This window comes from Hakea prostrata, chromosome 6, assembly GCF_041222555.1.
Source record: "Hakea prostrata isolate BN-2017 chromosome 6, UWA_Hpros_2, whole genome shotgun sequence".
Taxonomy (NCBI): domain Eukaryota; kingdom Viridiplantae; phylum Streptophyta; class Magnoliopsida; order Proteales; family Proteaceae; genus Hakea; species Hakea prostrata.
Window position 1 is genome coordinate 1755826 of NC_142605.1, and position 14072 is coordinate 1769897.

General features: G+C 37.2%; 1 protein-coding gene across 2 annotated transcripts in view; it reads left to right on the plus strand.

The window, feature by feature from the left end:
* Window positions 1-4820: 4820 nt before the first annotated feature.
* The window catches only part of LOC149012089 (uncharacterized), a 39168-nt gene continuing 29916 nt past the window's right edge, over window positions 4821-14072 (plus strand). For both annotated transcript variants that reach the window (XM_089158709.1, XM_089158710.1), the window contains exons 1-3: window positions 4821-5289; window positions 5603-5668; window positions 6149-6329. In XM_089158709.1, the coding sequence (XP_089014835.1) occupies window positions 5020-5289; window positions 5603-5668; window positions 6149-6329 (517 nt within the window). In that variant the 5' untranslated portion in view covers window positions 4821-5019. The remainder of the gene's footprint in view (window positions 5290-5602; window positions 5669-6148; window positions 6330-14072) is intronic.

Sequence of the window (14072 nt, forward strand, 5' to 3'; positions counted from 1 at the left end):
ATGTGGTGGATGTTAAAAGAGTAGGTGATAGGATTATTGCTATCAAGCTTGTAATGGAGAAAGAGTTCATAAATATAATTTAAAGAGTTCATAAATATAATTTGTGCATATGCACCTCAAGTAGGATTAGATGAAAGTCTAAAGCTAGAATTTTGGGAAAATATGGATGGATTAATACAAGGAATTCGTCAAGGAGAAAAGGTTATCATAGGAGGTGATTTAAATGGACATATTGGAAAAGATCAAAGAGGATATGAGAGTGTTCATGGAGGATATGGTTTTGGAGAAAGGAATGAGGAGGGGATTTCAATTTTGGATTTTTCTACTGCTTTTGATCTATCTATTATAAATACTTACTTCAAAAAGAGAGATGAACATTTAATTACTTTCAAAAGTGGACAGCATAGAAGCCAAATAGATTTCTTCCTAACTAGAAGGACTGATAGATTGTTGTGCAAGGATTGTAAGGTGATACTGGGGGAAAGCTTAATTACACAACATAGACTTGTGGTCTTGGATATGTGCTTAGTCCCAAGAACACATAAAAGGTCCAAGGTAAACTATCCCAGAATAAGATGGTGGAATTTGAAAGGAGAGTACTCTAAATCCTTTGTTAATGAAGTAGTCAAACAAGGGAAATGGGATTTTAAAGGGGATACCAATGCAATGTGGAATGAGATGGCTATGTGTATTAAGAAGGTGGCTAAAGATGTTCTAGGTGAATCAAAAGGAAAGATCCATTCTTATAGAGACACATGGTGGTGGGATAGTGAGGTTCAAGCTGCCATTAGGAATAAAAAAGCTAGTTTTAAGACATGGAAAAGAACTAAGGATGTTGAGGATCTTCAAAGGTATAGGTTGGATAGAAATGAAGCTAAGAAAATTGCGGGAAAAGCAAGGGAAAGGAAGTATGAAGAGTTATACAATAAGCTAGGGACAAAGGAAGGGGAAAAATTTATTTATAAGATAGCTAAGATGAGGGATAGGAAGAGTAGAGATCTTGACCATGTTAGATGTATTAAAAATGGAGATGGTAAAGTATTAGTTTGTGAGGAGGATATTGAGAAAAGATGGGAAACCTATTTCTCTAGTTTATTAAATGAGCATTCTTCAAGCACTTATGTTTTGGACGATTACACTTTTCACCAAGGCACCAATGTCCGAACTTATATACGTAGAATTTCGATGTCCGAAGTAAAAGAAGCTTTAAGGAGGATGAAACTCGGCAAGACACAAGGTCCTGATGAAATCCCAATTGAAGTATGGAAGAGCTTAGGAACCCATGGACTAGTTTGGTTGACTAAGTTGTTTAATAAGATTATGAGCACAGGGGAAATGCCAAATGATTGGAGGAGAAGTGTTGTGGTTCCAATTTACAAAAATAAAGGAGATATTCAAAGTTGTAACAACTATAGGGGCATTAAATTGATGAGCCATACGATGAAATTATGGGAGAGAATAATTGAAACCAGACACTTAACTATAGTTACGGAGAACCAATTTGGGTTTATGCCGGGAAGATAGACAACGGAGGCTATTTACTTAATTAGGAGACTTATGGAAAGGTATAGAGAATGTAGGAAAAATCTTCATATGGTATTTATTGACCTAGAAAAAGCTTATGATAGAGTCCCTAGAGCGTTAATTTGGCAAGTACTAGAGAAAAGAAGTGTTGCAAGTAAATATATAGATATAGTTAAGGATATGTATGATGGTTCGGTGACTAGTGTTAGAACAGTGGGGGGTCAAAGTAATGAATTTCAGATAACAGTTGGGCTACATCAAGTGTCAACTTTAAGCCCATATCTATTTGCACTAGTAATGGATGAATTAACCAAATACATTCAAGATGAGGTCCCTTAGTGTATGCTTTTTGCAGATGATATTGTGTTGATTGATGAGACCCAAGTGGGGATTAATACCAAATTAGAATCATGGAGAATTAGCTTTGGAATCAAAAGGCTTTAAACTTAGTAGATCGAAGACAGAATATTTAGTTTGTAACTTTAGTCATGATCGGGCAGATGATGAGGTGGTGATACTTGACGATAAAGAGATTCCTCAGAGTGATTGTTTTAGGTACCTAGGTTCAATCATAAGTAAAAGAGGTGATTTAGAAGATGAGGTTTCCCAAAGAATTAAAATAGGGTGGATGAAGTGGAGAGGTGCGTCCGGGGTCTTATGTGATCGGCGTATTCCATTAAAGCTTAAAGGAAAATTTTATAGGACCGTTGTTCGACCAGCTATGATGTACGGTGCAGAGTGTTGGGCTGTTAAAAATAATCATATAGATAAACTCAGTGTAGCAGAAATGAGGATGCTAAGATGGATGAGTGGCAAAACTAGGATGGATAAGATAAGAAACAATCATATTAGAGTTGGTCTGGGAGTTGCTCCCATAAGTGATAAGCTTAGAGAAAGTTGTTTGAGGTGGCACGACCACGTTCAACGGAGACCTATAAATGCTCCTGTACGGAGAAGTGATATAATCCATATTGAAGGAACTAGAAGAGCTAGGGGTAGACCTAAGATAACTTTAGGAGAAGTGGTGAGAAAGGATATGTATAGCTTAGGCTTTGTATCTAGCATGGCCTCGAACAGAAATGATTGGAGGGCAAGAATCCATGTAGCCGACACCATTTAGTTGGGACAAGGCTTATTGTTGTTGTTGTATTATTCTTGTTATCTGTTGTATTCTTGATGTTTGTCTATTTGTTTCTCTGGGCGAAAAGAAGACATGAACCTTCTATGACACAAGTTATTTTCCTTGTTTTGAAATAGGCAAAATTTTTTTTTTGGTACAAAGGGGCTTTATTAAGCCAGGGAATTGGGATATTAATATGCCTCAGCAAGAGTCAAACTCACGATCTTTTCACTAAGAAGTGTTGGTTTCACCACTAGAGTAGCTTTGCATTGGCAATAAGCAATTTTTCATATTGAAGATGAAGTTATTATTATGTAGGGATAATTACTATTGCGCCCTTATACTTTGATTTTATTACTAATCAAACCCCTTTCTTTGTGAAATTACTATTGCCCCCCTCACTTCTAAAGGTGTTAAGTGGCTGTTAACATCAAATATGAAATGTCTATTTCGCCCTTAAAATTAAGAAGTAAAAAATATGGCATTACCCTCATTTATAAAGACTATATTGCATGTCAATTATATCCTTAAAATTTTATATTTTATAATTAGTTTTGGATTTGGTGGGACCACAAACTTATGATTGTTGAAACTTTCACATCCACTTCATTTTTTCATAATCACCATGATGAAAGTTTTACAAACAAATTAGCATATAAGATCTAATTGATAAAAATTTGGTAATATACATAATGGTCAGCATATATTAGGTGATTTTCAATTTTCAACTTTGAATTAAATTTGATATTTCTTAATATTTTAGTTTCTATTTAATTACATCTTTCATTTATTTGGTGATTTATTTTTAGAGAAAAAAAAATCACATCTTTCCTTTATTTGGTGGTTTCTTTTTAGAAAAGAAAAGTGAAATTAAAGTTAATTTTTTCTTATTAAGGGTAGTATTATAACTTGAAAAAAGAATAATAAGTAAAAAGATAATTGCAAGGTTATTTTTGGAATTTTGAAAATATATATAGATGCCACATCATTAGTAAACTGACGGAGCTTAACTGTAGGGGGGCATTAGTAATTGTTGATCAAAGTACAAAGGAGCAACAGTAATTATCCATATTATATAATATATATATATTTTTTCTTGAAATAGACAATATTTATATATTTAGGAAATAGGGATATCACAAATGCCCTTGACAAGGGTCAAACCTACAACCTCTTCACTAAGAGGCATGTGTTTTATAGGAGTTTAACCGGTCGACCAATCTTGCATTATGCATTGACATGGTGTCTATACTTTCTTTACTATTATTATTAGGGTAAATATCACTTACCTCCCCTCTTAGCTGGACAAATAGCACTTACACCCCCTCTTAGCTGGATAATATCACTTACCTCCCCTCTTACCTAGCAAATATATCAAACACCTCCCCTCTGTCAATTTTTTCGGTTAAAGTTAACTTTTACCGTTAAATATTGTTCTAAAACCCCAAACTACCCTTGGCTTTTTTTTTTAACTTTAAATTATCGTAATCACCCTAGCAGTTAAAATACTAAATTACCCTCAATTATAATAATTGTTAAAAACCAATACATTATAGTTTAAATCCAAATTATTAAAAATCCCAACATACCCTTTTTTTAAAAAAAATTATCAAACAATTAAAAAAACTCAAAATAGTAGTACGAGTTTAATTTTATTAACATACCCTCTTTTTTTTAATTGCATTTTTAATTTTACTTGATTGGAGTACTTTTTTTTAATTGTTGGATAAATTTTTTTTTTTAAATGGGTATGTTGGGCTTTTAATAATTAAAGATAATTTTGATTTTAATTATGGTGTTTTGGTATTTAATAATTATTTTAATTGAGGGTAATTTAGTAATTTAACTGTTAGAGTAGTTACAGTAATTTATGGTTTAAAATAAAAAAAATGTAGCCAAGGGTAGTTTGGGGTTTTAGAAAAATATTTAACGGTAAAAGTTAACTTTAACCGAGAAAGTTAACAGAGGGGAGGTGTTTGATATATTTGCTAGGTAAGAGGGGAGGTAAGTAATATTATCTAACTAAGAGGGGGTGTAAGTGCTATTTGTCCAGTTAAGAGGGGAGGTAAGTGATATTTACCCTTATTATTATTTTTATTTTTTAATTTTATCTTCTGTGTGTTCCTGATGTTTGTCTATCATCTTTCTCCTCTACCAAAAAAAACATCATCTTTCTCCCGGTGAAAACATGACGTGAACCGTCTAGAATTATAGCTTATGGGAAATTTTTATAGACTTTTAAATTTGATACAAACGACCGTTAAGAGTTAAACCCCATTCTAGGGTTTAAGACCCCACTGTCTTCTCTAGTCTAGTCTCGTCTGTTTCGCCTCTGCAATCTCATCGCCGAGGACCTCTTCCCGGCAGCAGTGAATATGATTATGAAGTTATTGGTACCGAAAGTAACAGCTAAAACCTTGAATCATATCATGAGACCCTGTCGATTTGATTCTTCATCAACTAGACATTCTTCCGTCACTGAAGGTCTCAGAAGCATTCATTCCTTCTTTGCACAACGGTTCTATTTGGGTAACATGCTTCCCCAACACTATTCAAGGGGAGTGGTTACAGTCTCAGGTGCTGAATCGGAAGTTGATAACCGAGTTCCTGCAACTGTAATCACTGGCTTTCTCGGTTCTGGAAAGGTCAAGTTTTGAACAATTTCCCATATGTAATTAATGTCTCAATTGCGTGTTGCTAGTTAATACTGGCCTGGGTGATTCTAATTTGTTTATTGAGAAAGTTACGGGAAGAAATAAATTTGAAACACTGAAATTGTCATTTGAGCTTATGCTAAAGCCTTCGGTGGATGATGCTCTCCGAGGCTTTTAATGTTGTAGGTGTCAATAACCGGATGTCAATTTGTTTATGTCTTCCTTGTTTCATTGCCTGTTGCTTGCACCATTTTGATTAATTATTTTATGTTTCATTGCAATTAACTTGGACATAATATTGCAGACTACTCTCCTGAATCATATTCTAACTTCCCAACATGGCAGACGGATTGCAGTGATCGAGAATGAGGTACGCCACATTCCAGTTGTGGGTGCTTAATGTTCAAAGTTAAATTTTGCCAATCTCTAACATATATGCGGAATAAAGGAAAGAACAGTGTTTAGACTAACCTCCATTAGGACCAAGCAAATTCATGATGCCATCAAGTGAAGCTTTTTGTTTATTTGCTCCCTGGGGATGGAGTTTTGCTGCATACACTTTGAGATCAATGAGAAAGCTTTCTAGCTTCCAGAGATGTCTCTAGGAGGGTGATTAAGATGGAGTTACACCATACACTAAATTGTAGCCAGGGCCAACTCTTATTAGATGAAAACACAAGGGCAAGAAATCACTGGATACATTTTTATGGTTGGGTTCTTTTTTATTTTTTTATTATGAACTTATTTCCACAGTTCTGATCTTTGAAATTGTCAAGTTGCTGATGATTTTAAAAGAAGTACCTCTTTGTTTTTATGAAAGTGTATTTGATCCTTTGTGTTTTCTTTGCAGTTTGGGGAGGTGGATATCGATGGTTCATTAGTTGCAAGCCATTCCTCCGTAGCTGAGGACATTGTCATGGTTAACAATGGTTGTCTGTGCTGTACTGTGAGGGGGGAGTTAGTTAAAATGCTCTTGAAGTTGGCGAAGGAAAAGCGAGACAAGTTTGACCATATTATAATAGAAACAACAGGTATAGCTCTTATGAAAAGCTAGAATCTTGTAGTCATTGTACAAATGGTTATTGAGATCTAAACATTTAGACCTAAGATGAGATTTATTATGTTCAGAAGCATGATATAGATAGGAACAAGTTCTCCAGTTAAGGCACTTTGTTTAATGACCTGTGACCAATGTTTTCATCTGTTTTCTTTACTAACGTAAAATGAAACTCCTCTATATGATTTATATAGTTGCTGGAGTGCTCTATTAATGATTTTGTCGTTGGCTGATAACAGCCACTCCAAAACTCAGCCTTATCTCAACTAAGTAGGGCCCGGTACATAGATCCTTTCAAGACAAATTAGGACAATTGAGGTCTTCACAAAGGGGAGGGAAGGAAATTCCAGCCTCATGGGGTCTACATCATGGATCCTTGCCCTTCAGTAGGCTCTGTTTGGGGTCATACTTGGCACAAGACCCAAGCTATGCTTGTAATTCTTCTTAACCTTCATATTTGGTCATTTTAGGCATGCCCCTAGCTCTATCTCATTTTAATCAGGATCAGATCAAAAGTGGACCTTGAACTAGGGAAACTAGCATCCAATTGAGTACATCCAAGATTAACTAAACAAGGATAATAAACTGGTTGAATTATCTAGACTTTTGTCGCTTTTATCTTATGTTCTATTTACATATGAAAGAAGTACATAGAAAACTATAATGATGAGGAGGGGATATAGTAGAAAGGGGGATGGGAATTGTAGGCCATCTCAGCTTTGTTCACGGCCGTAGTCTTCTACTAAGCCAACTATGCTGGCACTTTCCACTCCACAAGGACTAAGTCAGCCTATAATGCTTCTAAGAGTGTTAAGAGAAGATATAATGTAGACCTGGGATTGGGTTGTTATGGTGGTGATGTGAACAGAAGAAGGAGGCCCAGCAAGAGCTGCAAGAGGGCCTAGCACTTCCAGGACCATGCGCACCCCTCTGGGGTAATTTTGTCCTTACTACCCTAGGTTAATTAATTCTCTAATTTCAGTATGTGTCTTTAGTAATTAAGTTTTAATCCAGCATGTGAGACTTTTAGTATTTTTAAATTTTAATTAGCATGTTTCAATTAGAGTTTTTAGTCAATTATGTTTTCAGTTTCATCATGTGTCAATCATTAGATCTTATATTATTTGGTTGGTTGTGTACTAATTTAGTGAACACTTAGATCTAGTCTTTTAGTAGGCTATAAATAGCCTTCAAGTTTGGATGAATAAAATTATTGAGTGTTTACAGCCAAGGAGGCATTGGCAGAGGGGGAGACTTTGTGGTTGTCTAGATTGCTATTTCCAGCTTTCAGCATTCAACCTTCAATTCCAGCAAGTACATCAAGCACCCACTTTCAGCATTCAACCTTCAATTCCAGAAAGTACATCAAGCATTCAACCTGCTGAGTTTCAGTTCAGCTCTGCTTCTGGTAAGTACAACATCCTAGTAGCCATCGCAACCCTCCCTCCCTTGCTCTGTTTCTGCGCAAGGCAGAACCTCCCATCTCTAACACTCTCAGGCTTTACAGACCCCTCCCCTAGGTATTTCAGACCCATAACCATCCTCTCCACCCTCCTGCGATTCCTCTAGGCCTTTTCGCAACATCCGCAGTCCCTTTGATGCCTCCTTTAATTCGCCCTCTCTATCTCGGGTTCCTTGTTTTGGTAGTAAAACAGAGCAGGAAAAAAATTCAGAAAAAAGGAAAAGAAAGAAAAAAAAGAAGGAAAACAGAAAGAAGAGAAAGGAAGAAAAGAAGGAAGAAAGAAAGAAGGCAAGAAGAGGGAAAGTTTGGAAAGATTTTAAAGATCCTCTCGAGAATTTCCCATGACCTATGCAATTCACCCTAACCAAAACCAAAACCAAAACCGAATTTGCCCAAGTATTGACAATTCCTACTTCCCATGCTCATTGGTTTATATCAATTGTCAGAGCTATGGATAGGGTACACCATATCACCCCTAACGAAGATGATTACAACTACAGACCAACCATGAACGTTCTTGCAAAGATCCTTGTATTAGAAGTTGAAGATGAAGATTGAAGATGGAGCAGCCTTTTCCATACTCGATTATGGGATGGTAAATTAGTAGTAAGAGCCATCATTGACAATGGGTGAAGCACAAGTGTCATTTTTGAAGCAGTGTTGCAAAGGACTAAGCTGCCCGTAGAAGAACATCCACAGCAATATTCGTTTGAGCTCCTCAACCATGAAGTTGTAGAGGAAAGGTTTAGGTGTTTTGTTCCTATTAGTCTGCTTCTTATATTGATGATGTCTGGTGTAATGTACAGTCCCTATGGGTTTAATTGATGTAATATTGGATAGACCTTGGTTATATGATAATGATTAACAATTCATGGGAGGGATAGTACTTGTAAGTTTACGCACAAGGGAAAATTAACAATTCATGGGAGGGATAGTACTTGTAAGTTTAAGCACAAGGGAAAAAACACTCCCTTTTAATATGTAAGAGGAAGATAGGAAGAGGGTAAAGAAGAGTCCAGTCTTAGATGAGTCTGTTCCCCAATCCCAACCCATAGTGACTCTCACCAAGAAGTTTGAAGATCCTCAAGAAGTGTCTAGTGTAATTCTGGCACTAGTCACCAAGTCGGAGACTCCTCAACAAGAAGAAGAGCCCCCACCTCAGGTTTAGGAACTCCTCTCTGGGTTCTCAGATATTATACCAAAAGATCTTCCCAGTGGACTCCCCCCCACTGAGAGATATTTCGCATGCCATGGATCTAGTAATTGGAGTCTCTCTTCCCAACAAGCTAGACTACAAGATGAGTCCAGTAGAACATGAAAAGCTACAGAGACAAGTAGAAGAGGTTCTTAACAAGGGCCACATCACAGAGAGTTTGAGTCCTTATGCCGTACTAGCACTATTAACCCCAAAAATGATGGTTTGTGGAGAATGTGTGTGGATAACTGGGACATAATAAGATCACTGTGAAGTACAGGTTTCCCATTCCATGATTGGATGACATGTTAGGTATGGTGATTGGAGCCTCTATCTTCTCAAAGTTAAATCTCAAAATTGGGTATCATCAGATTTGGATCAGACTTGAAGATGAGTGCAAGACAACCTTTAAGACAAGAGGAGGGCTATTTGAATGGAAGGTTATGCCTTTTGGGCTCACTAATGCCCCCAGTACCTTCATGCAAGTAATGACCAAAGAACTCAAACCTTTTTTGGAAAATTTTAGTTGTTTATTTTGATGATATCTTGGTTATAGTCAAGAGATTGAAGAGCAGAGTCAGCAGACAAGACAACAGAGGTTAGTCATGGAGATCTAAGGAAGAAGAAGTTGTACCTAAACTTAAAAAAGTGCACTTTTATGATGCCCAAGGTAATCTTCCTTGGATTCATAATATCTGCCAAGGGAGTTGAAGTAGATCCAGAGAAGGTTTGATGCATAACAGAATGGTCCCTTCCAACAAATGTCACAGAGGTCCGGAGTTTAATGGCCTTGTATCTTTTTACAGGATGTTCATCGGAGATTTCAGTACTATCATGGCTCCCCTCACAGATTGCACAAAAACCACCAAGGGTAAGTTCGAATGGACTCCAGCAGCCACCAAGGCCTTCAATACTATTAAGAAGAAGATGATTGAAACCCCACTTTTGAAGTTACCAGATTTTGTCTAGGTGTTTGAGGTAGCCACTGATCCCTCACACATCAAGATTGGATTTCTGACGCAGCAAGGCCACCCTATAGCCTTCCACAGTGAGAAGTCAAATGAAGCTAAGTCCTGGTATTCCACATGTGATCTAAAGTTATATGCAGTTGTATAGATCCTGAAACACTGGAGGCACTATTTAGTAGGCAGGGAATTTGTGCTTTAATCTGACCATGAAGCCCTCAAGCATCTCAACACTCAAAAGGCCATCAGTAACAAGCACACAAAGTGGGTAGGTTATCTTCAGCTTTCAAGACATTCACTCACTGTTTACAGCATTCAACTGAAGTTCTTGCAGTTTATCATCAACCAAGTAGGTCCTAAGCCCCTCCCCCAGCCCTTAGACTCCCCTCTTCAGTCCGCAGCCTTTCCCAACCCCTCCCTTTAGACCTTAGGAGCAGCCCTAACCACATCGCAAATATCCTCTCGCCCTTCCCCTTCAGTTTTCTAAAATTCCAACTCTTCCCTAAGCCCTAGAAGCCATCTCCGATCCTCTTCGTTTTCCCCACCTTTACAGTCCTAACCCTGCGGCTGGCTTGTTGTTTTGTTTCTTCAACTTTTGAGACATTCACTCACTGTTTACAGCATTCAACTGAAGTTCCTGCAGTTTATCATCAGCCAAGTAGGTATTAATCCCCCTCCCCAGCCCTTACACTTGCCTCTTCAGTCTGCAGCCTTTCCCAACCCCTCCCTTTAGTTTAAGACCTTAGAAGCAGCCCTATCCCCATCGCAAATACCCTCTCACCCTTCCCCTTCAGTTTTCTTAAAATTCCAACCCTTCCCTAAGCCTTAGAAGCCATCTCCCATCATCTTCTTTTTCCCCATGTTTACAGTCCTAACCTTCATAGAAAACCAGCTGCAGGTCACCCCCAGGGCTTTGACGAATCTGAGTCAATTCTTCAATCAATTTTCATTCATGATCTCAAGCTGAAAATTACAATGCAAGAAGAGGCTATTTATAGCCTAAAATAAAAGACCCTGTCTAGGTTGGGAATCTTTAATAGATGAGGATCCAAACATTGGACTATTGTACTAAAAAAGGAATCAAATTACTACAAGTTTACAACCATTAGATTTGAATCTTGTTAGGGCACTTAACAAGTTCCAAATAAAAAGAAACTCGAATAGATAAGATCCTCTCTAGATAAGGAATCTTATCCACAATTAACTAACTCAACACAACTTTAAAAGGACTATAACTCTCAAACTACTGACCCAAATAGAAAGCCAAAAGTTGATCCATAACACTTGGATTGAGGGGATTCGGTCATGACCCATATTGAGCCCCAAGAGTGGGCTTGGAAATTGACCAAAATACCCGTGGGGTATTCGGCCAGGGCCAGCTTTAAGTGTCCTTTGGGGTCTAGTTTTTTGGGCCCAATTTAACCTTGGTTATGTCACCCGATTTTGAGGAAAACTCGCACATGAGTTTTATATTATGAGACAATCGGCTGTATGTGATTGACATCCACAAACATTAGCTTTGATGGGGGTGATGATCCAATGTGTCTCAAGAGTCAAGGCTAACCAGCTAATGGTCGCTAGTAAATATCGTCTCTTTAATGGTAATCTGCTTATGGGCACCATTGAAATTGGACCACTTAGTAATTCTTTAATATCAATTTCGCTCAAACCATGCACATTAATCTGATTGTTGCCTTGATAGATCTCCTTTTCTTCCACATTTGATTCATCTTCTGAGGATTGTAACATGCATGAGATTGTATCATAGAAATTGTTTGTTGAAGCAACCTAGAAGGGGGTGAATAGGTTCCAAATAGTGTATTAACCTAATTTCTTCCAATTAATTGCACATACAAGATTAAATAGGCAAAATTTAAATGTAATTAAGCAATTGAAGATTAACTTGGGCAAATTTTCAAACACACAAACCACAACATAGGGATTTTATAGTCCAAGTCTACATCCACTCCTCTCTTGGGCTCAGGAGAGATTTCTACTAGCTCTTTTATTATGGTGGGTAGAAAATCAAACCCTTGCAATCTTTGTTATAGGGCAAGAGCACCCTTTTACAATCTTGGTTCACGGGCAAGAGTACCCTCAACCAATTCTAATATACCTAAACTTAGAATTAAAAAAAAAAAAATAAATAAATAAATAAATTGCAAGAGTATGGTTGAAGATTATATCTAATAAGGGGTATACATTTTACCCCTTGTGTGAGAGTGATGCAAAGTGAATGCATAAAATGAATAATATGCAACACGTTGACCTTCTAAAGCCTTCCATCACCACAGCTTTGCTCTTACGAGCTTGCTTATCTTCCTTGGAATGTACCATAAGGGATGAGTGAGGGTGAGAGGCAAGAACACAATTGATTTCTTGTTATTTGAGAGTTTGAGACTGAGTATAGTGTGTGGTTAATATGCAAGCTATAAGCTCTCAAATGTGGTGAGTTGGGCTTATATAGATGGCCTTTAAGTACCTTAGCCCAACTCGTGATGGATAGATTTAATAGTCATATTCTGATTGAGATGGTGTGCCGTCTAGGAATATATCAATTTGAAAAATAGCCATTGGGCTTCATGTGCTCAGATGGATTTCCGTTAGGATCAGACGGTGCACCGTTTGCTCAGAGTCTTAGACAGAGTACTTTGTCTGAGCCATTGTGATTGTATATAATCACATAGAATTATAAGGTGCTGTCTCTATCAGAAGGTTCGCCGTCTGAGTGTGGAATTCAAGGGATTTTTGGTCCTCCTAGCAACCCTCCATCTACACACGCTCTCCTAACATGTCCTAGGTCAATCTAATGATATGATGCACATGATTTTACAAAGATTAGTGAAATTACATTCATATGTGCAAGGAGGTGTTCCAAGGTCCTAAATGTGCTAAGTCTTCATCATGAGCTTGGTTTGATCTTCATTCTTGCTCTTGAGTTTTCTTGTACTCCATGCTCAGTTTGATTTAACCTTTATGTTTTATCTTGACTTCATTCTTCACTTAGACTTGGACATACCCTTTTGAGTTGGGCTTGTGTTATCGCACTTTAGCTTGGTCTAAAGCATACACAACTCAAAGCACACATTAGTATCTTGTGTGTCTTATCATCAAAACCAATAGAGGCTGTGGTGGTATTCATGTGGCAATGCTGACATGACATTTCCTCAACATTGTTGTTAATATTAGCAAGCTCCCGAGGAGTGTTGTCAAGTTTGAAAGCTCTTATTGCATTTTAGAGAACCCCTGAGTCCCTGATTGATTAAACGAGAAAAATCATTTAGCTAGATGCAGTTGTAATTGTGACTCAAACTTGACAACACGCCTGAAGATAGGGCTGCTTTGGGGAAACTGATGTTAGGGTAGAATAGGGGTTTAAGCTTGCTGGTTTTGCAGATCATAACTATCTTCTATTGTGGTTCCTTCCATGGAACAAAATTCGAGCGATATGGTTGAAATATCACTCGAAATGCCTGCAAAATTTGAAACCGAAACGAAATGCATGTATAAATACAAAAAGTGTCAGATATCGTTTCGAATTGACCGATATATCGATCGATACGAGTTGAAATATTGGCCCGATACCATATTAGGCCGAAACGATACCTGCGTAGGCTTTAAAATGTCCAAATCGACCCATTTTTCGACCTATCGAGCCTTTTTACATGTTTCGAGCGATATCGCCCTGGAGATTTTGACCTCTTTTTGAATTTTTTTTTTGATTTCTCTTGCTTTCATCCCTCTTTACACCTTATTTCTACAACTCCATTTCCTTCAAACATTAGATTTGCTCCTCCATTTGTGCATTTTCTCAAATCTTGCAAGGTGAGTAACCAACTTCTTCATTTTTTGATTTTTGTTTCATTTGTACCTTAAATCATCTTAGATTGCTTCCAAATTTATATATGTTTACTTTAGAGTGTTGATTTATGAATTTGTAGTGTCAAAATTATTTTTTGATTCTTCCTACTATTTTTTTATTTTTTCTGTTATTAAAAATTATTTACTAAATTATGTATATTTGCTAAAAATGTATATGTATAGTACATGTATAAGCTTCAAATGAATGTATGTGAGAGTTGAGACACCATATTG